This window comes from Cannabis sativa, chromosome 9 (genome assembly GCF_029168945.1).
Source record: "Cannabis sativa cultivar Pink pepper isolate KNU-18-1 chromosome 9, ASM2916894v1, whole genome shotgun sequence".
In the NCBI taxonomy this organism is placed as follows: domain Eukaryota; kingdom Viridiplantae; phylum Streptophyta; class Magnoliopsida; order Rosales; family Cannabaceae; genus Cannabis; species Cannabis sativa.
Genome location: NC_083609.1, coordinates 58,775,707 through 58,798,932, shown reverse-complemented (window position 1 = coordinate 58,798,932; position 23,226 = coordinate 58,775,707). Strand labels below are relative to the sequence as shown.

General features: G+C 36.0%; 3 protein-coding genes across 3 annotated transcripts; all 3 read right to left on the bottom strand.

Annotated features, from left to right (window-relative positions):
• Window positions 1–378: 378 nt before the first annotated feature.
• LOC115723986 (polygalacturonase-like) lies at window positions 379–2,275 on the bottom strand. The gene is made up of 3 exons (XM_030653443.2): window positions 1,755–2,275; window positions 893–1,411; window positions 379–792 (listed from the first exon to the last, which is right to left on the bottom strand). The coding sequence occupies exons 1-3, from the start codon at window positions 2,223–2,225 to the stop codon at window positions 568–570; spliced, it is 1,215 nt and encodes a 404-aa protein (XP_030509303.2). The 5' UTR covers window positions 2,226–2,275; the 3' UTR covers window positions 379–567.
• Window positions 2,276–16,427: 14,152 nt separating this feature from the next.
• Window positions 16,428–18,470, bottom strand: LOC115723985 (polygalacturonase-like). The gene is made up of 3 exons (XM_030653441.2): window positions 17,994–18,470; window positions 16,950–17,468; window positions 16,428–16,852 (listed from the first exon to the last, which is right to left on the bottom strand). The coding sequence occupies exons 1-3, from the start codon at window positions 18,468–18,470 to the stop codon at window positions 16,628–16,630; spliced, it is 1,221 nt and encodes a 406-aa protein (XP_030509301.2). The 3' UTR covers window positions 16,428–16,627.
• A 1,988-nt stretch (window positions 18,471–20,458) lies between these two features.
• Window positions 20,459–22,603, bottom strand: LOC115723984 (polygalacturonase-like). The gene is made up of 3 exons (XM_030653440.2): window positions 22,071–22,603; window positions 21,056–21,574; window positions 20,459–20,928 (listed from the first exon to the last, which is right to left on the bottom strand). Exons 1-3 carry the CDS (start codon window positions 22,527–22,529, stop codon window positions 20,695–20,697), a joined length of 1,212 nt encoding a protein of 403 aa, XP_030509300.2. The 5' UTR covers window positions 22,530–22,603; the 3' UTR covers window positions 20,459–20,694.
• Between the last annotated feature and the right edge of the window lie 623 nt (window positions 22,604–23,226).

Sequence of the window (23,226 nt, the reverse complement as noted above, 5' to 3'; positions counted from 1 at the left end):
ATATAATTTTTATGTATTTATTTAAAAATAAAAATAAATGATATTCATAATTTTTTTTATTTAAAAAATAAAAAATATTAAAATTTATATTTTTTTGTTTTTAAAATTGAAAAATAAAAATAGTTATAAAACACGCTTTTGTTTTTTATTTTTAAAATTATAAAACAAAAGTGGTTACAGAACACACTTTTGTTTTCTATTTTTAAAATTTAAAAACAAAAGTGGTTATAGAACATATTTTTGTTTTTTAAAAACAAAATTTTAAAAACAAAAAATTTACTTTCATTTTTCTATTTTTAAAATTGAAAAAATAAAAGTGTTACCAAACGCCATCTAAGTTTTTCAAATAAATACAATTAATGGAATACTCAAATATTCAACAAGTGGATATTGTAATATATTCATGATCAAATGGCTTGAGAAAGTTAAATTACAACAATCATTGTAAGACTAATGTAAAAGAATTGAATAAATAAATAATGAAGTGATGATATACAATTAACAAAGAATTAATCAAATAATTAATTATACAAATAAAATAAAGGGAAATAATTCTATATAAATAAATCAATTTGATAAGCAACTATTTGGTAAAACAGTGCCAAAAGATATTCCTTTAGCATTGGCACAAAGGGATTGAGCTGGTTTGTTTTGGAAAGTCAAATTCACATCTTCCAATCTAATCCCACTACATGGATTTCCAGGGCTACAATCGAATTTTGTTGCAATTGTTGTTGCAGATGTTCCTTTGATGTTTTCATAAGTTATATCCTTAATTTTTATGCCCGATGCCTGTAAAATATACATAAAAAAACATGATCAATATTTTATATGTAAGCAAATAATCATTATTAGGAAAAGTGATTAAGTAGTTCTTAGAGTAATTAATTACATGATCTGGGCAATTGACGTGACTTGGGCAGTAGTTTTGATCGATTATGATTGGATTTTGGACGTTTCTCATAACGATATTCGAGAAGTGAACACTTTCGACGAAGCCCTTACTAGGCTTGGCCCATGATTTGATCCTGATCCCATTTTGAGTGCCTGTGAAAACAACTTGCTTCACGGTTACATTTTGGACTCCTTCCTCATTCATGTCCTTAGCCAGGCTCCCGATGCTAATGCCATGACCAGGACCACAAGCCATGCGTTCGATCCAGAGATTCTGAGTGCCAGGGCCGATGGAAACACAATCGTCCCCAGTTCCTACCGCAGAGTTCAAGATGGCAATATTTTTAGAGAGTTGAACGTGGATGCCATCAGTGTTGGGACTATCACGGTGGGCAATGGTTCTCACTGCTCTCATCTCCACATTCTCACAATGGTTTATCACAATGTGGAACATTTGACTGTTTAACGACAATAGTCCAGTAATTTTTATGTCTTTGGAATACGTAATGCTCAAACTCTACATGCAAATAATAAAACAATTGTTATTTGATAAGAATGATTAAACAAGTTAATTAAGCCTGAACTTAATAATTTCTAACAAACAAACAACTACATATAATATAATTTGAGTAAGAGAAATGTTAAAGAGCACTAATGGTGCCTAGTACCCTTATGAAGTGTAATATTGATATTGATGCAATTTAATATACATTGGGTCGCACCTATTTTAATTTAATAAAGATTATAAAAAATCGCTAATCAATTATAAAAAGCCATATTATAGAGGCCCTGGGCACTTTGGTGCCCTATAAAAATGATCTTTGAGTAATGGTATGTGTAGTACAAGTTATATTACGTACCGTGGCTCCAGAAGGGCATGACTTGGTTGGATTGGCCTTACAAGCCCACAAGGCAGGACCCTTGGCATCAAGTGCACCGCCAACAATAGAAACCCCGCTAACCCTTTGGAAGTTAAGCCAATTCTCAGCTCCACCCAAAACCCGATAGTCTTGTGGGGCAACAAGGGTGCCATCAATTCGGAAGGTGATATGGGGGCTTTTGCAAGGACCCTTAAAGGCCAGTGGGCGAAGCAAATACCTACCCTTGGGGACATATATTAGGGCAGCATGAGTAGAGGTACATGCAGCTTCCCATGCACGTAGGAATGCATTGGTGGAGTCAGTTAGGCCATTGGGTTTCGCCCCAAAACCCATCAAAACATTGAAAGATGAAGTTGATAATGTTGGAAGAGCTAAGATTATCAACATGATTAGTGGGTATAAAATGAATAAACTCATCTTCATTATGAAAATGTTATTGGAATAAGCCATAATATTCAATGATATTGGTATATGGTTTAGAAGTTGGATGTATAATGTTGTGTGATTTAGAATGATCTCATGTATGTGTATTTATATATAGTGATGGGATATGTAGTTTGATTAGGGTTGAAGGTATATATACATATGTTTATTAGTGGCATTAATTAATGGTTATAAATGCATGTACCATCTTCCATGTGAAGAAAGCTGCCCCCATTATTTAATTTGTGATCATAATTAACAATAAATAAAATTTTAATAAGTTAATTTTATTTACCAAATTTTTAATTGCTATAACTTGCTAATGAACTATATATTTTGGCTGCGCCTCATATAAATCTTTTTTTTTTTCCTTAATTATTTAATGCATGTTTTTGTGACTATATGTATATACTGTTCTCAGTTCATACCAGCCGATTGCTTTATTAACAAAATTATATGAAACAACCAATTACTATGTACATGATTAATATATTAATTCATACCTATTATTTGATCAAATTAGTGGATTAATATTGTATTAAATATATTGTTAAAAACATTATCCCCTTATTTGGATATAACGTACACTGCAATTATATATGAAAACTTTTCATTATCTGTTATATATTTTCAATATATTGTTGCCAGTTGGTACATAAACTTATCATTATCCCCTATTTGTTTTGGCTCAGAAATTTTTAATCTCATCCCGTATGTAATAGTTATTTAAAATTAGTTGTAAATTTTTTTAAGAAATATAAATATTTATAGTGCAAAAGAATACAGTTTTATCCATATAATTAAAAAAGTAGTTTTTTTTTTTTTTGCTAAGAATATAAAAAGAAATAATTACATGTGTAATAAGATAATTAAATTTTATTTTTAACATTATAAATTATATAACTTTTTAAAAAAATTTAGGTTTTAAATAATTACAACATACACAGGAAAAAAATTAAACTAATTAAAAAACTTTCTTAAATGTCAAAACAAATTAGGTCATAGGAAATGCACTAAAATGATCAGATTCATTTAGAAATATACATTATATACTTACCCAAAATTTAAAATATAACTTAATTTAAAATGTACAAAACCTTTATTAGTACATTGAAAAAGTTCTCAATATATCTATCCTCAAGGTCAATGATCAAGTATTATATTAGACACTCTTGTTGATAATTTGATCATATTATATTTAAAATATTTATATATATATTAATCCTGATCTTACTGATATTATATTTTAAATATTTATATATATATATTAATCCTCTTACTGATATTATATTTTAATTAAATGTCTTTTTGACTAGACTTAATGATAGTATATTTCCCAGTACTATATTTCTCTGTAATCTTCATATGTGGGCAATCGTGTTCATGTGTGTGCGCATTTAATATATATATATATATTTATAGATATATATATATATATATATGTGCATATTTCTTGATACACATTTTGCTTGGTGTCACGGGCTCACCCTTTTAGGCAGCGGAACACCCGTGCGGCACCTTGACTTCTCTAAGCCAAGGTCAGCCTTCCAACCATCCGAGTAACAATGGGCTCATTTTTCGCGGGACCGTGTGCCTCGGGCACACTCCCGTCTCTTGAACAACTCCCGCCGAGTCATGCTCGCAAGCATCCATGAGTGCATTCATGTACCGAGACTCTCTAGCCAAGATACTCGCACTGTCCATAGGTTCCCACCATGGTCAGACAAATCCCAACACCGACGCTCACCTTGTCACTCGTGACCAAGGTAACATGTGTGGCGAGATGCCAACACCAAGCCAACGTGCCAACGCCTCTATCATGCCCCATTCGATACTGTCCGAATAGTCTCCCTCGTCGCCCAAGGACTCCCATGCGTCCATGGACCAATCCTCAAGGCGCCATGCCTCCACGCATGTTAGCAGGCCCTCAAGACAAGCCACCAAACTAGTTACATACATTAGACCTCTGTCCCTTTCCAACATGGTGCATCCGTCCCATGCGTGTATGCAAACTAGTCCACGAATGACTACCCGTGTCATCTCGTGTTGAGACTCGTGGTCTAGGCGCACCACAACATCTCTAGGAGGATCTAGGCCACTTCCCGTGCAAGCAGCATACCGGCAAGCCAAGGGAAACGTACCATTGAACCTCTGGCGGCATTCTTCGACGCACTACCGGGTCGGCCCGATAATGTCCATGAGTACTCCAACTCATGGAGACATATGAGTCCCCTCGTGGTCCTCATATGCCCGCCCTACAGTCCCCACCGCGCTAGTAGTAGCTCACTTAGCACCAAGGTGCAAGGGTGGTGGAGAGCCGACACCGCAGTACCCCCTTAAAGAAAGCATTCTCGAGCTTTTTCTACCAGGAACATAGATGATTTTTGCTCTGTAGACATATGGGAAGCACCATATACCAAATCACCTAGTTTCGCCAAACCGATTGCACCATTCTATTTGTAGACCCAAATAAATGGTGAATACCAAGTCCCGTCCCGATTCGGACAATATTGAAGATATTTACGAAAATGCCACTGCATACAAACTAAGCATCAGCATGCCACCTGCATGCACCACAACATGCCCCACCACTTCAACACCACTTGGCCAACTTGTGGGCATCACTTAGCTTGTAACGTGCCATCATAGACTGCACGTAACATTCTCCCCCACTTTAACATGTCGATGCCCTCATCGACGGACCGCAGGCAAATCCTCCTGATCTCGACTCCTAAGCTTACCCCAAGCTTCTCCCGAATTCTAAGTCTGCACTTGTCCCCCTACCTCCGTAGAACCACCCTCTTGGTGATGATCTCGCACGCCCACTCTTGACTTGATCAAAGACCCCGTGCACCGTCGCTATTCGTATCCACCCATGGAGTAGTTGCCTCTACACTAGAATACTTCCCCCTACATGAACTCCTCCGAGTCCATCACAAAGCCGTCCTCCGCCAACCAAGTAGTCCTCGCAACACCGACCCCGAAGCTACCACATCCTCTCCGATTGCAGCCTCACTCGCCAATCGTCCAATGCATACTCCTTTGACACCTGATTATATGGTGCACCCCTCGGGGTGAGGTTCGCAAACCAACCGTTCCCAACGGCACCTACAAAACACGCTTCCACTGAAGCTAAGTCCCTCTGGAAACTTCACATGCCAACTCTATGGCGCACCATCCTCCTAATGGCGATCGAGCAAGACACACTCATCACAGGATAAAGTTTGGTGCGTCCCACCTGGACGAGGCTCGCAAGCCAACTGCACCCAATGCAGCACTGGGCGGCACTTGCACCCAATTTCTTCGCGAAGTTGACAACATTGGCCCTCCGCCCAACCGCATACCCACGGCTTCATGCAAAGGTCCCACCGACCCACCGCATACCGGCCCTCCGAGCTCCCGCTCGTGTTCGCTCCCAAACCGTGTCACAAGTTTGTATCCCCAAAATCAACCCTGCATCCTCTGATGACTCGCTAACTTTCGACAAACTTGCTGACACCCAGTCTTACTCTTAAGACTTGAAGTCATCCCAATCCGCTATCTCCCATCGACATATGTTCTCTGAACCATTCGGCTTACAGTGTCCCATACAACACCAGTGTTCCCATAAACACAAAACATGTCCATAACATGCCGCAAACTAGCTCGCCTGATCTCGCCCTACGCCCTTGCATATTGTCTATCTGCAGCTTGCAGCAATCAAGCAAGTCTTCACCCTGAACAACCAATCTGTTGTAGTGTTTCCCTCTGGATTCACACACCAAAACTGAACAAGTACCCTGATTCTTCTAACACATGAATTAGTGGGCTCCCCCACTTCAACTTGGGAAGAAATTCTCTCTAAGAGGAATATCCCTCAAGATATAGCTCGCAAGCTAACCGCATACTCGCGTACGGTTCCTCCATTCCACATTTCACTTTGATGAAGATGTTGCACTAATGCCTCGATCATTCTGACTCTTCGCCCCTCGACATTTCATTGTTGCCTTAGTACCCTAGTCCTGCTGACTTTTACCTTAGGCCAACATTGCCATGGTGTTATCTTAGTACCTGAGTCCTGCAGACTTTCACTCTAGATAACTGGCTCTGCCTGTGTCTTGAGTCTTCTTGACTTTACATCCTGAACAACAATCAATCTCCATAATACTCCTCTCAATGCTTGTAATGAATAACTGGTCTTGTTGAGTGAACCGTGAAGGTCTCTCCCCCACTTCATCTGTTGGCGTCCTCGACAACATGCCCACACGCAAATGCCTGACCGCCCCAACTCTTCATGCACACCATGTCATCTAAAAGTGCATCCCGCAGGATGTGACTCTCGAGTCAACTATCTCATTAGCACCCCTGTCGATTTCCACATGCATGCACTAACTTCCCACTCAACCATCCAACTGATTCACACTTGCATCATGTCCTTTTGGCTCTCACGGTATACTAAGTTCCAATGATGTAGCCCTCTGGCCATCATGCAAACTCTAGTACCCTTCTCAGCCATGCTGGCTTCCTTGATGCCTTTATTCCACAACTCCGCATCTCTATCGATGTCTTTGTGTGACTTACGCCCTATGGCGATTTAACAAGCCAACACATTCCACTCAACTGCCTCGGCGCTTCCATATGGATCAAATAAAACTCGCATGCGAACACCTCCAAGTACAACCATCCTTTGACGATTGCGGCTTCTGCCTGCCTTGGTCTCCATGTGCGTCCCTCTTGACACACAACGTAGCAACTGAAGCATCCCATGTCTATCCCAATCTGAACCATCTCGGTCATCAACTCTCGACCTCTGTCGTGACTAACAAGAATCTGACGGTCCCTGCACTACTTCCACACTCCTGCCAGCAAGCTTCCTTTTCAACAAAAGCGCCTCCCCGCGCTTACAATGTCACTCGTGCAAACTTGGCCTAGTGTACCAAGCATACAACATGGACTATCCCCTCAACCTTGTCCTATGCCAACGAGTTTCAAACATTTTGTCATGCGCCCTCTGCTGCGCCTGCATGTGGTAGTTGTCTTTCTAGCATCCCTGAACTTGACTCGAAGCAACCATCCATGTCTCCTCTTTAGGATGTCCAGTATTCCCATGAAGAGGAGCACAAGTCTTAACTCCACCTCAGCCTACTGATCCTCTTTAAAAGACTAACTGGCTCAACGACGTCTTGTTCCAACATTCGGACCATCTCGATCCATCCACACGCCTACATCCTCTCTAGGATAGGCCAACCAGGTTCACCTCCCACTGAGATGAACCTGGCTCTGATACCAACTGTCACGGGCTCACCCTTTTAGGCAACGGAACACCCGTGCGGCACCTTGACTTCTCTAAGCCAAGGTCAGCCTTCCAACCATCCGAGTAACAATGGGCTCATTTTTCGCGGGACCGTGTGCCTCGGGCACACTCCCGTCTCTTGAACAACTCCCGCCGAGTCATGCTCGCAAGCATCCATGAGTGCATTCATGTACCGAGACTCTCTAGCCAAGATACTCGCACTGTCCATAGGTTCCTACCATGGTCAGACAAATCCCAACACCGACGCTCACCTTGTCACTCGTGACCAAGGTAACATGTGTGGCGAGATGCCAACACCAAGCCAACGTGCCAACGCCTCTATCATGCCCCATTCGATACTGTCCGAATAGTCTCCCTCGTCGCCCAAGGACTCCCATGCGTCCATGGACCAATCCTCAAGGCGCCATGCCTCCACGCATGTTAGCAGGCCCTCAAGACAAGCCACCAAACTAGTTACATACATTAGACCTCTGTCCCTTTCCAACATGGTGCATCCGTCCCATGCGTGTATGCAAACTAGTCCACGAATGACTACCCGTGTCATCTCGTGTTGAGACTCGTGGTCTAGGCGCACCACAACATCTCTAGGAGGATCTAGGCCACTTCCCGTGCAAGCAGCATACCGGCAAGCCAAGGGAAACGTACCATTGAACCTCTGGCGGCATTCTTCGACGCACTACCGGGTCGGCCCGATAATGTCCATGAGTACTCCAACTCATGGAGACATATGAGTCCCCTCGTGGTCCTCATATGCCCGCCCTACTAGTCCCCACTGGCTAGTAGTAGCTCACTTAGCACCAAGGTGCAAGGGGTGGTGGAGAGCTGACACCAGAGTACCCCCTTAAAGAGCATTCTGAGCTTTTAGCCTTCTACCAGGAACATAGATGATTTTGCTTCCGTAGACATATGGGAAGCACCATATACCAAATCACCTAGTTTCGCCAAACCGATTGCACCATTCTATTTGTAGACCCAAATAAATGGTGAATACCAAGTCCCGTCCCGATCCGGACAATATTGAAGATATTTACGAAAATGCCACTGCATACAAACTAAGCATCAGCATGCCACCTGCATGCACCGCAACATGCCCCACCACTTCAACACCACTTGGCCAACTTGTGGGCATCACTTAGCTTGTAACGAGCCATCATAGACTGCACGTAACACTTGGCATGACCTTTAGATTGTAACTAATAACATATTGTTTCTTTTTCTGTAATAAAAATCACTTGGTGCTGATTCTTTCAGTAACTTTGACAATTTCAGAGATTGTGGGTCAGTTAGCGATCTTATATTTCATCTTACCTTAATTGAGTTATCGTTATATATCTTAATTAAGATTGAATTTCTATCTCATTAAAAATGATACTGCCACAATAAGCTAACTTCAACTTAAAGAGCCAAAAATATATAATCTCTCCCAATAAAATGGTGACATTCACCTTTTGCCCAAACATAAAAAAATATCAATAAAACATACTACACCATGATAATTACTAATATATTATTGATAGTAGTGAAAAATGGTAAAAGTAATTTTGAGTTTATAAGTTTTATGTCCATGATGTTTTATACATCAGATTGTATATTTCTCATTTTTTGATTAATGGTGAAGATTATTTATTATCATCACTCAATGACTCAAAAAGTCTTTTGTGTGAATTAATTGTTAGGATGTGAACTTTTTAGCCGTGTAATTTTTCATGAATCTGTAAAATCTGTTGAACTTATTTATGCAATTCTAGGAGGACACAATTGAAAAATTGAATCACAAGACTTTGCAAAAGTTAGCAAGTCTTGATTAGAGCTTGGTATTCATAGAAAGCTGAGTACAGAGTTTGTTACAGAACAGAGAAATGAAAAATAAGCAACAGAAGGGAACTGTTACATAACAACCACTAACTGTTATAACTAACTATCCCTAACTAACTCTGTAGACAGTTTATCATCCCCCCTCAAGCGAAAGGGTGAGGACCACACTTTGAGCTTATTTTTGAGGTATTGAAATCGATCGGTTGATAGGCATTTGGTTAGGATGTCTGCAGTTTGATCGACTGAGGGCACATAACGCACTTCAAGTGTTTTGGCCAGCAATTGATCTCGTATAAAGTGTTGATCGATTTCTATATGCTTTGAGCGAGCATATATGAAAGACAGGATTAGCTGCTAAAGAGGCAGCACCTTGATTGTCAACCCAAATAATTGGGCAGGCTGGGAGAGAAACGTGAATTTCTTTGAGCAATTGACAGATCCAATTCACTTCAGCAGCTGCATTTGTTAAAGCGCGAAACTCGCTTTCAGTGCTTGATCTAGCAACGACTTGTAGCTTTTTTGCTGACCAGGTATCAAATTTCCACCCAAGAATACAACATAGCCACCAGTAGACTTACGATCATCAATGCTGGACGCCCAATCAGCATCAGAGTAGGTCTGAAGGTCCAATCTTGCAGCAGGTTGAATGAAGAGTCCTTCATGGATGGTGCCTTTTAAGTACCGAAATAATCTTTTGCAGGCATCCCAATGTGTGGTTGTAGGAGCATGAATAAATTGGCTGAGTTTGTTGACAATGAAAGCTATGTCGGGTCGAGTAAGTGTAAGGTATTGAAGGGCTCCCAAGGTACTTCTGTATAGTGTAGGATCGGGAAAGGGATCACCAACATTTAAGGATAATTTGATTGTTGAACTAGTGGGGCTGGGACTTGGTTTGGCTCCATCCATTTTGACTTTGCTGAGAATATCAACAATATATTTGGACTGAGTTAAGTGCATTCCAGCAGAGGTGCGATTTACTTCAACTCCCAGAAAGTAATGAAGAGATCTCAGATTTTTGACTTCGAATTCTTTGTTGAGTTCATTAATCAGTCTCAAAATTAAATGCTTGTTTGGACCTGTGATTAGTATGTCGTCGATATACACAAGCAGTAGGATTTGTTGAGCACCTGAACCAGAGAAGTATAGAGAGTTGTCAGACCGAGAATAAGAAAATCCCTTGCTGCAGAGGGTAGATTTGAGCTTTTCATTCCAAGCTCTAGGGGCTTGTTTAAGTCCATAGATGGCCTTGTGTAGTTTGCATACATGAGTAGGGTATTGGGGATCAATAAAGCCAGGAGGCTGAGTCATAAAGACTGTTTCTTTGAGAGTACCATTTAGAAAAGCATTCGAAACATCTAGCTGAGTGATGTCCCAGTTGTTAGATATGGCCAAAGTGAGCAAAGTTCTGACTGTTGTAGGCTTCACAACAGGGCTGAATGTCTCTCTATAGTCTATCCCTGGAGTTTGTGAGTATCCCTTGGCTACTAGTCTCGACTTGAACTTATCAATAGATCCATCCGCATTGAGCTTTATTCTATGAACCCATTTATTTCCCACAAGTGTCATATTTGGTGAGTAGGGAACTGTTGGAAATTATTTTACCAGGATCTAGATTTACTGACAAGTATGTTGGATTAACAACCTAATATGAATTCTAAAACAATGAAAATAAACACATATAAAGTTAGAAAACCTTACAGTGGGTGCAGCGGAATAATATGACTCCTTCCGTTCAGATCTCTAGCCCTTGATTCCTTTCTGTAGCGAGCATCACCAAGATCTGAACCTGGATCTTCTTTTCTCCTTCTTTGATGCAGAAATTCCATAGTCTTCCATACTATGATTGAGATACCACTTGATGTGTGTGGGCACTACTCATCTCACAAGGATTTCGAAAATTCTCTCTCTTTTCTCTCTTGAATTTCGTGGCTTATCATTCATACAAGAGAAGAGAGCAAGGTTCCTTTATATAGGAAAAGGGAGAGCACATCTTTCCAAATAAAACAGTTTCCTTAATTACTGTGTAATTGATTAACTGCCTTATTTAGTGTGATTCACCACTTTCCTATTATAGCTAGGTTTTGATTAGCAATTACATGGCAATTAAAAAATAAAAAATAATAATTGGGAAACACAAAGGGAGTGCTTCGGCCATAGAGGGAATATGGGCCTCACTTGGATTTTGCAGTTTCCTCAATTTTATTTCAATTTCTCCAAAAATACCACTTTTCCAATTCTAATCATTTAAATGCCAAAACTAATTATTTAATAACTAAAATAGATTATTAAATAATATTATCATTTAAAATAATTATTAATTAGACATACAAAGTCTCTTAATTAATAATTAAACCTAGAAACCCTTTTCTTTACGATTTCATCCTTAAACTGTGAGAATTCATAAAGTAGACATAGTCTAACTTTTAGAATTATAATTGATTAATTAAAATCAATTAACTGAGTCTTACAAGCAGTATGGCCTCAACTAGTATGGGGACCATGGGTCTATATAACCGAGCTTCCAATAAGTCGAACTGAATTTACCAAGTAAATTCCCTAACTTATTAATTCCTCATTGAATCCACACTTAGAACTTGGAATTGCACTCTCAGTCATATAGAAACGCTCTATATGTTCCACGATATAGACACGTCATTAGTTATCCATTGTTATAACCCTAATGTGATCAATGATCCTCTATATAGATGATTTACCTTTGTACGGATTAAATTACTGTAACACCCTACAATGTATTTTATCCTTAAAACACTTAACCCTGTATAAATGATATTTCACCTAAGTGAAATGAGATCTCCACCATTTATCTTCGTTTGGTTAAGCTCGAAGGAAATCATCCTTTACTTCTATTTGCCAAATAGAAGCTATGGATTCCATATTTATGTTAGCGCTCCCCCACTCAATTGTATTACCGTGTTCCCAAAATGTACGTATTACCCTGACTCAGAAAAGGGCTTAACTAACAAATCAAAGAACACGAATAACACTCTTGAGATTGAGCCTAACCATATCAGGATTTCGATCATGTGATCTAGGATCAACAGTTGATATTGAATTGAATAGATATTACGGTAAGTTTTAACATATCTAATCAAAGTTCAATATCGGTCCCTTCCGATGTATACTCCATACATCGAATGCGTAAACTTTGCCAATGTCCTGGAAAGGACATAACACTTTTCCAAGGTGTAAGAATACTATCGCCGATTATACCATGTCGATCTAAATCCGGTGTTCGACAAATCGGGGAATAAACTTTTGAACATATAATAAAGATTATATTCCAGCTTGTGCGACAACACTATAATCTTTAACCAACTCATATGTTCTGGACTTAAAAAAGAATTCATACATTATATACACATATAATCATGAAATAAATCATGTGAACCATGCAACATAAAATGTTATTTCTGATCTTTATTAATAAGTAAATCTGATTATATGAAATGAGTTTTATTTAGGGCATAAAACCCAACAGGAACTAGTGTCCAGGTATGGTTTTTCTTTAGAGCTGTATCTTCCTTCTGGATTGATGCAAACCAGATGGGGTTGGAAAGGGCCTGTTTTAGTGTTGTAGGGATTTTTGGTAAGGTGGACTCAGGCAAGGGATGGAGGGTAGAGTGGTATGCTTTGGGTTTGTGAATGCCTGATTTGGATCGGGTCTGCATTTGGTGTGTATTGGTGATGGGAATCTGGTGAGGAGTGGGTTGCTGTGTGGTGTTTGGTGCCAGTTCTGCAGTAGCAGGTGGGGCAGTAGAGGTGGTATTGGTAGTGGTGGGGACAGGTTGAATTACTGGTGCAGAAGGAAGTATTGAAGCAGCAGCATGCTCAGTGTTGGGCATCATTGTTGATTCAGTGGTTGCAGCAGGCATTGCATCAACATGTGAGTTAGAAAATATTGGAGATGTAGGAAATGAAGTGGTTGGGAATAAAGATTGTGAAGAAGAATGTACCTGTGGTGTAGTAGTGAAATGAAAAGCTAGAAAATCTTCTTCATCAAAGTCTACATTTCTTGCGATATAAATTTTGCCATTTTTGTTCTCACATAAGTAGCCTTTATGATTCAGAGAGTACCCAACAAGTATGCACTTTTCAAATCTTAGAGCTAATTTGTGACTGTTGTAAGGCCGTAGGTATGGGTAACATGCACACCTGAATGACTTAAGCATAGTATAGTCAGGGATTTTATGAAAGAGACACTCAAAGGGAGATAAGTCACCAAGAACTTTAGTTGGCATTCGATAAATGAGATAAACAACATGCTTAAAGGCAAGCCACCTGTAAGATAAGGGTAGACCGGCATGAGCTAGCAATGTAAGGCCAGTTTCAGTAATGTGGCGATGTTTTCGTTCAGCTCTACCGTTTTGAGCATGGTCATGAGGGCATGGATGTTGAAAGTGGACTCCATGGTGATTTAGGAAAGATGCTAGGGACCTATATTCACCTCCCCAATCAGACTGAACAGTTTTGATGAGGAGATTGAATTGCTTTTCAACAAAAATCTTGAACTGTAAGAATGTAGTGTAGGCTTGGGATTTTGTGGATAGAGGAAAAATCCATGTATAGCGACTGAAGTCATCAATAAAATGGATATAATATCTATGCCCTTCTTTGGACTCTATATGAGATGGTCCCCACAAATTAGTGTGGATTAATTGTAATGGTTTTGAGGCCCTAGACTCGGATAGAGGATGAAATTGCTTGTGACTTTTGCCTTTTTTACAAGATTCACAGAACCTTAGGCTTTTAAAGCTGGTGGGAATATGCAAAGTAGATAAAATTTTTGCAAGAATTTCTGGTGTGGGATGACCAAGCTTTGAATGCCAAATGTTGACATCATTCTTTTGAACAAGAAAAGATAAAGAGTCATTAGTAGAAGGCAAAGAATTATTTTATTGATATTAGAATCAGTACAAGGTTGAGTCACTATGTTAACAGTACTCTTATTACAAGAAGAACTAGAAGTAGGGAAGTGTACAGATTCTTGATTGGAGTCAGAACCGGTTGATTCAGACTTGGTTTTCTTAGTAACAAGCTGACATTAGAGTTGAACTTTGGATGGAAAGGAGCTGTGAGACAACATATAGAGACCGTTTTTAAGCCTCCCCTCGAGAAGAACTCTCCCTGAGATTTTGTCCTTAACAAAACAACACTTAGAGTGAAATTCTAAGAAAACATTATTGTCAGCTGTTAATTTTGAAACACTAATAAGGTTTTTGGTAATGGTAGGAACTTTAAGGACATTTTTTAATTGTAAAGAAGAATGAGATGAAGGGAGAGATGAGTTACCAATGTGACTTATAGCAATTCTTTTGCCATTATCAACAGCCACTGCATCTGAACCAGAATAGGGAGTTTTAGAGTCCAAATGTTCCATGCCTTGAGCAATGTGGTTAGTGACACCTGTGTCAGCATACCAATCATAATCTTCAACGAATTCTGGTATGGATGAACTGGAATAAACTTGGGGATCATCATGGTCGTCGAGTTCAGTAAGAAAAGCTTCGGAGTCATTGATCTTTGGTGTCACAAATACCTTATCGAATCTGTAGTGTCAGATCGCAGTAGTATGGCCTGCTTTGTGGCAGACTTGACAAAGTAGCCGAGGGATAGATGCATTGTTTCTTGGATAGGTACGATCTTGAGGGCGTTGCATTTGGGGATAACTACGAGTTTGATTTGCAGGTTGTCGATAACTAGGTCTGTTGTTGAATCTTGGGTTGTGGATACTTAGATGGACAAAAATATTTGGATTAGAGTCATTGACAGTATAGTGTCTTTCAAGCCTGCTTTCATGAGTTAGTAATAGAGATTGAATAGACTCTATAGAAAGATTATCCACAAGACTGGTAACATGAACAACAACCCGATCATATTCAGGTCCTAATCCATTAAGGATATGCATAACAAGATCACTGTCATCCAAGGGATGACCTGCAGTAGCTAAAGAATCAGCAAGAATTTTCACTTTGTCACACTAATCAGTGATGGAAAGGTTACCTTTCCTAATTGTTGAGATTTGCGATTTGATTTGGAGAAGTCTGGCCTTAGATTGACTAGCAAATCTTTGTTCCAGGGCACGCCAAGCTTCATGAGAGGTATTATGTTGAGCCAGAGAACCAAGAATGGTTTCTGTCATAGAAGATCTTAACCAACTGAGCAGTAATTGATCTTTGCGTTTTCAGGTGGTAAATTCGGGATTGGTGGCGCCATTGACAAGAACTCGAGCGGGAGCAATACCAGTGAGCAGTATATCATCGAGACCATGACCGATGACAGTGGGGATGACTTGCAATTTCCACGCAAGAAAATTGGTTCGATCCAATCGAACAGTGAGGGAAGAATTCAGGGAATTCTGAAAAGGACTCCATTGTTGAATGGCTGGAGAAGCCGGAGTAGCAGAGTTTGGAGCAGGAGTTTGAGCAGTGAGTTCAGGGTGTCGAGGATCCATGAAGACGTTGGTCAAACGCTATTTGATACCATGTAAAATCTGTTGAACTTATCTATGCAATTCTAGGAGGACACAATTGAAAAATTGAATCACAAGACTTTGCAAAAGTTAGCAAGTCTTGATTAGAGCATGGTATTTATAGAAAGCTGAGTACAGAGTTTGTTACAGAACAAAGAAACGAAAAATAAGCAACAAAAGGGAACAATTACATAACAACCACTAGCTGTTATAACTAACTATGCCTAACTAACTCTGTAGACAGTTTTTCAGAATCAAATCCAAATATAAAGGAACAATACATATAAGGTGAATCTCATGATATTTTACAATTATGTTATCTTTATGTTTTTCTTTTACTTTTAGTTTCTCAGTAAAAAATATAAAATATTTATTTTATTTTCTCAAATTATTAACCTTTAAACATATATATTTATATATCTGATCTCATGTTATTTGTGCCCCTATAATATGTTGTATTAATGATAATATATTTCCAATGATATATTCTGTTGCTGTAAATTATAAGGTTGTAGATTTAAATTTATTTGTGACAATAAATATATATATTTTTAAAAAATAATTAAAATAAGAAGTATTTTCACTAATTAAGTTTTTCAAATAAATACAATTAATGGAATACTCAAATATTCAACAAGTGGATATTGTAATATATTCATGATCAAATGGCGTGAGAAAGTTAAATTACAACAATCATTGTAAGACTAATGTAAAAGAATTGAAAAAATAAATAATGAAGTGATGATATATAAAAAACAAAGAATTAATCAAATAATTAATTATACAAAATAAAATAAAGGGAAATAATTCTATATAAATATATATACACAATCAATTTGATAAGCAACTATTTGGTAAAACAGTGCCAAAAGATATTCCCTTGGCATTGGCACAAAGGGATTGAGCTGGTTTGTTTTGGAAAGTTAAATTCACATCTTCCAATCTAATTCCACTGCATGGATTTCCAGGGCTACAATCGAATTTTGTTGCTATTGTTGTTGCAGATGTTCCTTTGATATTTTCATAAGTTATATCCTTAATTTTTATGCCCGATGCCTGTAAAATATACATAAAAAAAACATGATCAATATTTTATATGTACGCAAATAATCATTATTAGAAAAAGTGATTAAGTAGTTCTTAGAGTAATTACATGATCTGGGCAATTGACGTGACTTGGGCAGTAGTTTTGGTCAATTATGATTGGATTTTGAACGTTTCTCATAACGATATTCGAGAAGTGAACACTTTCGACGAAGCCCTTACTAGGCTTGGCCCATGATTTGATCCTGATCCCATTTTGAGTGCCTGTGAAAACAACTTGCTTCACGGTTACATTTTGGACTCCTTCCTCATTCATGTCCTTAGCCAGACTCCCGATACTAATGCCATGACCAGGACCACAAGCCATGCGTTCGATCCAGAGATTTTGAGTTCCGGGGCCGATGGAAACACAATCGTCCCCGGTTCCTATAGCGGAGTTGAAGATAGCAACATTTTTAGAGAGCTGAACATGAATGCCATCGGTGTTGGGACTGTCGCGATGGGCAATGATTCTCACTCCTCTCATCTCTACATTCTCACAATGGTTTATCACAATGTGGAACATTTGGCTATTCAATGACAACAATCCAGTGATTTTGATATCCTTAGAGTATGTGATGCTCAAAGTCTGCATGTAAATATATATAGTAAGATAATTGTTATTTGATTGATATTAAGAATGATTTAGCAAGTTAAGTCTCAGTTTAATGTTTCTAACAAACAACTTTATATACATAATATTTATAAAGTAATATATATGGGCACGTAAATATATTTTAAGCTTTTTGTATCAATCACATATATTATCTATATTATTTTAGTACATATTTTTTATGCACATATTATTAGTATATAATTTATATTAAGAATAATTATATGAAATACTATTTTTCGTAAAATTTTTATATTTTTACATTTAAAGATTTTTTTTTATATATTTTTTTACAATATTCTATTAAAATAACAAGAAAATTACATAAAAGTAACATGAAAATAACATTCAAGCAACAACTAAAACAACATAAAAAAACTGTATTTTCTATAAATAAAATCATAAAAATCGTAAACATATTTAAAATTCCGTACAGCGTATATTTTATAATTTATTTATTATTTTTGTATATTTGTGAAATAATCTCTTTATATTACGTACCGTTGCTCCAGATGGACATGACTTTGCTGAATTGGCCTTACAAGCCCACAATGCAGGGCCTTTAGCGTCGAGTGCACCACCAACAATAGAAACACCGGTAACCCTTTGGAAGTTAAGCCAATTCTGCGCTCGACCCAACACTCGGTAGTCCTGTGGGGCAACAAGGGTGCCATCAATTCGGAAGGTGATATGGGGGCTTTTGCAAGGACCTTTGAAGACCAGTGGGCGAAGCAAATACCTTCCTTTCGGGACGTATATGAGGGTATCATGAGTAGAGGCACATGCAGCTTCCCATGCACGTAGGAATGCTTCGGTAGAGTCAGTTAGGCCATTGGGTTTGGCCCCAAATCCCATCAAAACATTGAAAGATGAAGTTGATGATGTTGGAAAAGCTAACAATATCAACATGATTAGTGGGTATAAAATAAACAAACTCATCTTCATCATCAAAATGTTATTGGAATAATTATTAGGCATATAATGCTTATTGAATATGGTATAAAGTGTTGTGTGTGAATTTAGAATGATATATGTGTGTGTATTTATAGTATAGCTATTTGAACATATTGTAGGGTTTGATTAGGGTTTAAGGATGTATAGCTAGCTATAATATGTATAGATATATAAATATATATATATATATATATATTAATGGCCTATTAAATTGCTATTAATGCATGCATGTATGATTCCCATTATAATGAAGAAAGCTGCGCCGGTCATTAATTAATAATATTTGTCATGATAATATTAATAATTAAGTTCTCCAATTAATTTTAATTAACAGCTATAATTAATAACAATAATAATGAGCTATACATTTGGCTGCCTTACCTGAAATCTTTTCTTCTTAATATTTTATGTTGTTTCTTCTTATTATCTGTGTATGTTTTCAACTCATCATGATGAGGAATGAGTTTTAATATTATATTATATAATAATTTGGTGGCTAATTCTCAGTCAGCTAACAACAGCCGATTGCTTAATTAATTAACAAAATTGTATATTAACAATTTTGTAATTAATGGTACGTAATTAACCTTATCCATTAATTTGGATTTAATTTACACTTAATAAATATATACACTACAAAAAAATTATAAATTAACATTCTTATGTTGTGATAAATCCGTGGTTAGTTAAAGATATTAGTTACAAAAATCACAATTTGTTGTAACTAATATATTTATGTATCTAAATGTTATGTTTTAGTCACAATTAATTTTTTGTTGTGACTAAAATCACACTTAATTACAAAAAATGTGACTAAAAAGTTATTTTTAATGATTATTTGTAATATTATATTTATATAGTGTAATACAATAAATTATACATATAATTCTCCATATATACATGTACACATACAGAAATTAAAGACACTTGAATATTACTTTGCTTAATTTTTACTTAATTATATTTTTGTCAATTTTTATTTTACGCAAAATATTAAGACTTTGTTGATAGTATATATGTATATTTAAATTGTTTTTGATTTCACTGGTATATTTTATTTGTTCCTACCTCTATACATTCTTTTTTCTACTCTTAATATATTTTAAAAGGTAAATAGTCTTGAACTATATATGGGGATCTGTCCTAAAACTTCTTAGCGTGGCCAAAATTCCTTCTGAACTTTTTTTTTTGGGTTAAAAATTCACCTCGAATTATTGCGAACAATTTGCTCTCTTTCAATTTTTTTCAAGCCGTTTGTTAGCCATATTTGTAGATTGTCAATCAAATTAACTTAATGTTAATCAAAATCAATTTATCGACACTAAACATACAAACGTACGCTCTATATGTAGATTATGGTTTACATATTTTAAGAATTTGTAAACCATAATCTATATAAATAGACTGGAGATATATTTGAAGGGACAAAATATTTGAAAGAATTTTGGCTACACAAAAAATTCAGAAGATAAAACTATTACTTTATGGATATTAATAAATTAGTAAATTAAATTTTGTTTTATTTAGCACTATAATATTTCTATGCATGCAATCTTCATTTGTGTTCAATCGTGTGCTTTTAAATTTCTTTATATATTATGTCTTAATACACACTTTCATATTGGCAAGACCTTTTAGGCTTTTAGACTATTGTAAAATAGGTTATTTAATTCATGAAACTTCTTGTGTTATTAATCATTAAATAAGCTTAAAATATTGTGTTCATATTTTGCCATGTAATATCCTCAATGCACTGATCAACTTATTATTAGTAATTTTTCACATAATCTATGTCTATACCTTTTATAAATTAATAAAATAAGTTGTAATAATTTAAAATGTATTAAGTTTTACATCACCTTAAAATTTTTCTTTTAAGAAAAATATTATTATATCATAACATTTTTATATTTATGATGCACCTTTACTTAAGACTTCATCAGAATGTAGAACTAATTTTTATATTATACTTAGTTCTCAAATTAATTAAGAGATAATTTTTTATTTAATTATTAGTTTTTCAATTAATAAGTCCGAAATAATATCTTGAATTTATAACTGCATATATTAAACATGTGAATGTAGTCATCAAATTGGGATAAGAATTGAATTTATATAGAAAGAATAGAAATAACAATTAATAAATTAAATAATAGTGGTTTAAATAAAAAAGAATATAATAAATGATATACAAAATTACAACAAATAATAAAATAATTAATTATACAAAGAAAAGGAATTAAAGTAATTATATTCCTGAATTTGATAAACAACTATCAGGTAGAACTGAGCCAAAAGATTTTCCATTTGCATTGGCACAAAAGGATTGAGCTGATTTGTTTCGAAAAGTTAAGTTAATATCCTCTAATCTGATGCCATTGCATGGATATCCCGAGCTACAATCGAACTTTGTAGCTACTAATGTTGCAGATGTTCCTTTTATATTTTTGTAAGTAATGTTGTTGATCTTTATGCTGGAAACCTGTAATATACACACAATCATATGTTCGATATCTTAGTTAATAACATTAAAAAAATAGCTATATGTATTAAGAAAAGAAATTAAGTGTAGTATTTTGGCTAATTAAAGTTTTGAGAATAATTATTACTTCAGTTGGGCAATTGATGTGGCTAGGGCAATAGTTTTGATCAATTATGATTGGATTTTGAACGTTTCTCATGACAATGTTCGAGAAATGAACACTTTCAACGAAGCCATTGCTAAGTTTAGCCCATGATTTGATCCTAATCCCATTTTGAGTGCCTGTGAAAATAATTTGCTTCACTGTTACATTTTGGACACCCTCCTCTTCCATGTTTTTAGCTAGACTTCCGATGCTAATGCCATGACCAGGACCACAAGTCATGCGTTCAATCCAAAGATTTTGAGTTCCAGGACCGATGGAAACACAATCGTCTCCAGTTCCCACGACGGAGTTAAAGATGACAACATTTTTGGAGAGTTGAACATGGATGCCATCGGTGTTGGGGCTGTCGCCATGGGCTATTATCTTTACTCCTCTCATTTCCACATTCTCACAATGATTTATCACAATGTGAAACATTTGACTGTTCAACGACATCAATCCGATAATTTTTATATCTTTGGAGTATGTAATGCTCAAAGTCTACATGCAAATAGTTAACAAAAAAAATATTTAGTCTAACAATATCACAAATATTACAAAATAATATCAAATATTATACAAAATATCACAAATAATGAATGATATGTGCACTCAAAATAATATCAATGTTTTCAATATTTATTTAAATTAGCACAAATAACTATTGTAATATTTCAGTATGATTTAAATAGGGGTTTTTACAAAAATATATACTGAATTTGGGTAAAAATTTACAATTTTACTGTCACACGATTTTTTTTACAAAAATACTGTCTTTTTATAAAACAACTTAAAACAATTGTAAATTTACAATTAAACAATTAAAAACAACAGTAGAACAACTAAAAAACAACCATGGAACAACAATAAAAACTTAACACAGTATTTTTTGAATAAAAAAATACAATATTTTTTAAAAAAATTCTAGCCCACAGTAAAAAAGAAAAAAAATTAAAAATTTCAATATATAATGTAATAACCTCATTTAAATACGCACCGTGGCTCCAGAAGGACAATTGTTGGCTGGATTGGCCTTACAAGCCCACAAGGCAGGGCCTCTAGCATCAAATGCACCACCAACAATAGAAACACCGCTAACTCTTTGGAAGTTAAGCCAATTCTCAGCACCACCCAACACTTGATAGTCCTCTGGGGCAACGAGTGTACCATCGATTCGGACGGTGATATGGAGGCTTTTGCATGGACCTTTAAAGGCGAGCGGACGAACCAAATACCTACCCTTGGGAACATATATGAGAGCGTCGTCTGTAGAGGCACATGCAGCTTCCCATGCACGTAGGAATGAATCAGTAGAGTCTGTTATGCCGTCAGGTTTCGCCCCAAAACCTAACAATACATTGAAAGATGTAGTAGTTGGTGTTGCTGCAGCTGACAACATAAACATGATCATAGGGCAAAGAATGAAGCTCATCATGAAAATATTATTGGAAGACATATTATACTTAGGAGTTATGATGGTGTGTATATAGTTTGAGAAAGGTATAATGATATATGGTTTAGATGGAGATATAAATTGTAGTGTTTGATTATTATTAGAATGGTATGTGTGTATTTATATTGTATGAAGGGAAATGTTTCGGTTTGATTAGGGTTGAATAAAGTAGGGAATACGTACATTAATATAATTAATTAATTAATTAATAGAATTAGTGGAATGTTTGCTAATTCATTAAATTGTTATACATGCATGTACCATATCTAATCTTCCAATGAAGAAAGCTGCACCATTTAATAATATATATATATTCCATTTCAAAAAAAATATATATCCATAAGTATATTTATATTAATCTTTTCTATTGGATCAGTTAATTAATTATAGTTACATCATCTTTCAAAAAAAAAAAAAAAATTATAGTTACATCATGTGATTTTTGCGAATTATATATACATACCGATTTGTTTAGAAATTACATAATAATAATAATAATAATAATAATAATAATAATAATAATAATAATAATAATAATAATAATAATAATTTAGTATAAGTAATCGCATATATATTATACGCTCAAGAAATATATATTGAATAAATTATTGTTGTAAAAATAATAAACTAAAAAATATAATTAGGACATTATAATTATATTAATTTCTCCATATTTTTTCTAAATTAATAAGGGCATGCA